Source organism: Terrapene carolina, unplaced genomic scaffold, assembly GCF_002925995.2.
Source record: "Terrapene carolina triunguis isolate 2854851 unplaced genomic scaffold, T_m_triunguis-2.0 Scaffold21740, whole genome shotgun sequence".
Taxonomy (NCBI): Eukaryota; Metazoa; Chordata; order Testudines; family Emydidae; genus Terrapene; species Terrapene triunguis.
In genome coordinates this window covers 1-1250 of record NW_020686091.1, presented here as the reverse complement: position 1 = coordinate 1250, position 1250 = coordinate 1, and the positions used below count along the sequence as shown (strand labels likewise).

Below are 1250 nucleotides of genomic sequence, written 5' to 3'. Positions count from 1 at the left end.
CTGCCTTCCTCCTGCCCCCTGCCCTCTCCTGCCCTCCCCTTCCCTACCTTCCTCCTGCCTTCTCCTGCGGGATTGTCCCTGTGTTCCTCCTGCCCCATGCCGGGACCTTATCTGCCCCCCCTTCTCTGCCTTCCTCCTGCCCCTGCCCTCCCCTGCTGGGACCTTCGGGGTGGGGGGAGGGGGGGGGAGTGGTCGGGTTGGACCACTGTGGGTGTGTGTTTTGGGGGGGTGGTCGGGTTGGACCACTGTGTGTGTGTGTGTGTGTGTGTGTGTGTGTTTTGTGGGGGTGTTCGGGTTGGACTGCTGGGCAGATCCATCCCAGCCCCTCCCACCGCCCCCTGGCTTGAGCTATTCCACCCTCCCCCCCCATGGGGCTGTACTTCCAGCCCCCCAAGTGCTTGGGGGGGCGCCCAGCTGATCCCTGTGTCTCCTCCGTCCCCCGCAGGTGATTGTGGAGAAAGCCCCCAAAGCCCGGATAGGAGACCTGGACAAGAAGAAATACCTGGTCCCATCAGACCTCACCGGTCAGTGCTGCCCCACCCCCCCAGGGGGCGCCGTGCTGCTGGGAGAGTCACGGGGCGGCTTGTGACTGGATATGGGGGGAGGGGGTTCTTGGGGGGCTGTCTCTGGGAACTGGGGTCTTGGAGCGCAATGAGGGGAGCAGATGGAGGGGGAAGCCAAGGTGGTCTCAGTGGGGGTGGGCAGATGAAGGGGGGGGATTTGAGATAGTCTCTTAAAGGGACAGGTTGAGTTTTTGGGGGGGCACGGAGGAGGGGTACTGGGTAGCCTCTCCAACGCCTGGAAGTGGGGCTAGATAAACCAGGGTGTGCCCCATAGGGGGAATCCCCCCCAACTCAGTGCTGTGGGGGGGGTCCCAGAAGGGCCCTTGGAGGGGGGAGGAGAGTGGGGGGGTGGAGTGTATGGGTCGTGGGAGGGTATTGGGGAGGGCGCCCCCCCTCTCCCATCCTGATCCCCCCCCCCCTTTCCCCTCCCACAGTCGGACAGTTCTACTTCCTGATCCGGAAGCGAATCCACCTAAGGGCCGAGGACGCCTTGTTCTTCTTTGTCAACAACGTCATCCCCCCAACCAGCGCCACCATGGGCCAGCTGTACCAGGTAGGGTGCCAGGGGGCGCTGTGGGGCAGGGAGCGGGGCGGGGGCTCAGCAGGGGGCGCTCTCCCCTGGCAGGTGGGGCTGGCCCCAGGGCGGCGCTAGGGGGCGCTGTGGGGCAGGGAGCGGGGTGGGGGGGG

At 66.0% G+C, this 1250-nt stretch overlaps 1 protein-coding gene across 1 annotated transcript; it reads left to right on the top strand.

Moving 5' to 3' along the window:
- Positions 1-424: 424 nt before the first annotated feature.
- On the top strand, positions 425-1116 carry LOC112124385 (gamma-aminobutyric acid receptor-associated protein; the record flags this gene model as incomplete). Its single annotated transcript, XM_026662047.2, has 2 exons — positions 425-524; positions 998-1116. Coding segments are annotated over 2 exons (219 nt in total), but the record flags the coding sequence as incomplete, so codon positions are not given.
- Between the last annotated feature and the right edge of the window lie 134 nt (positions 1117-1250).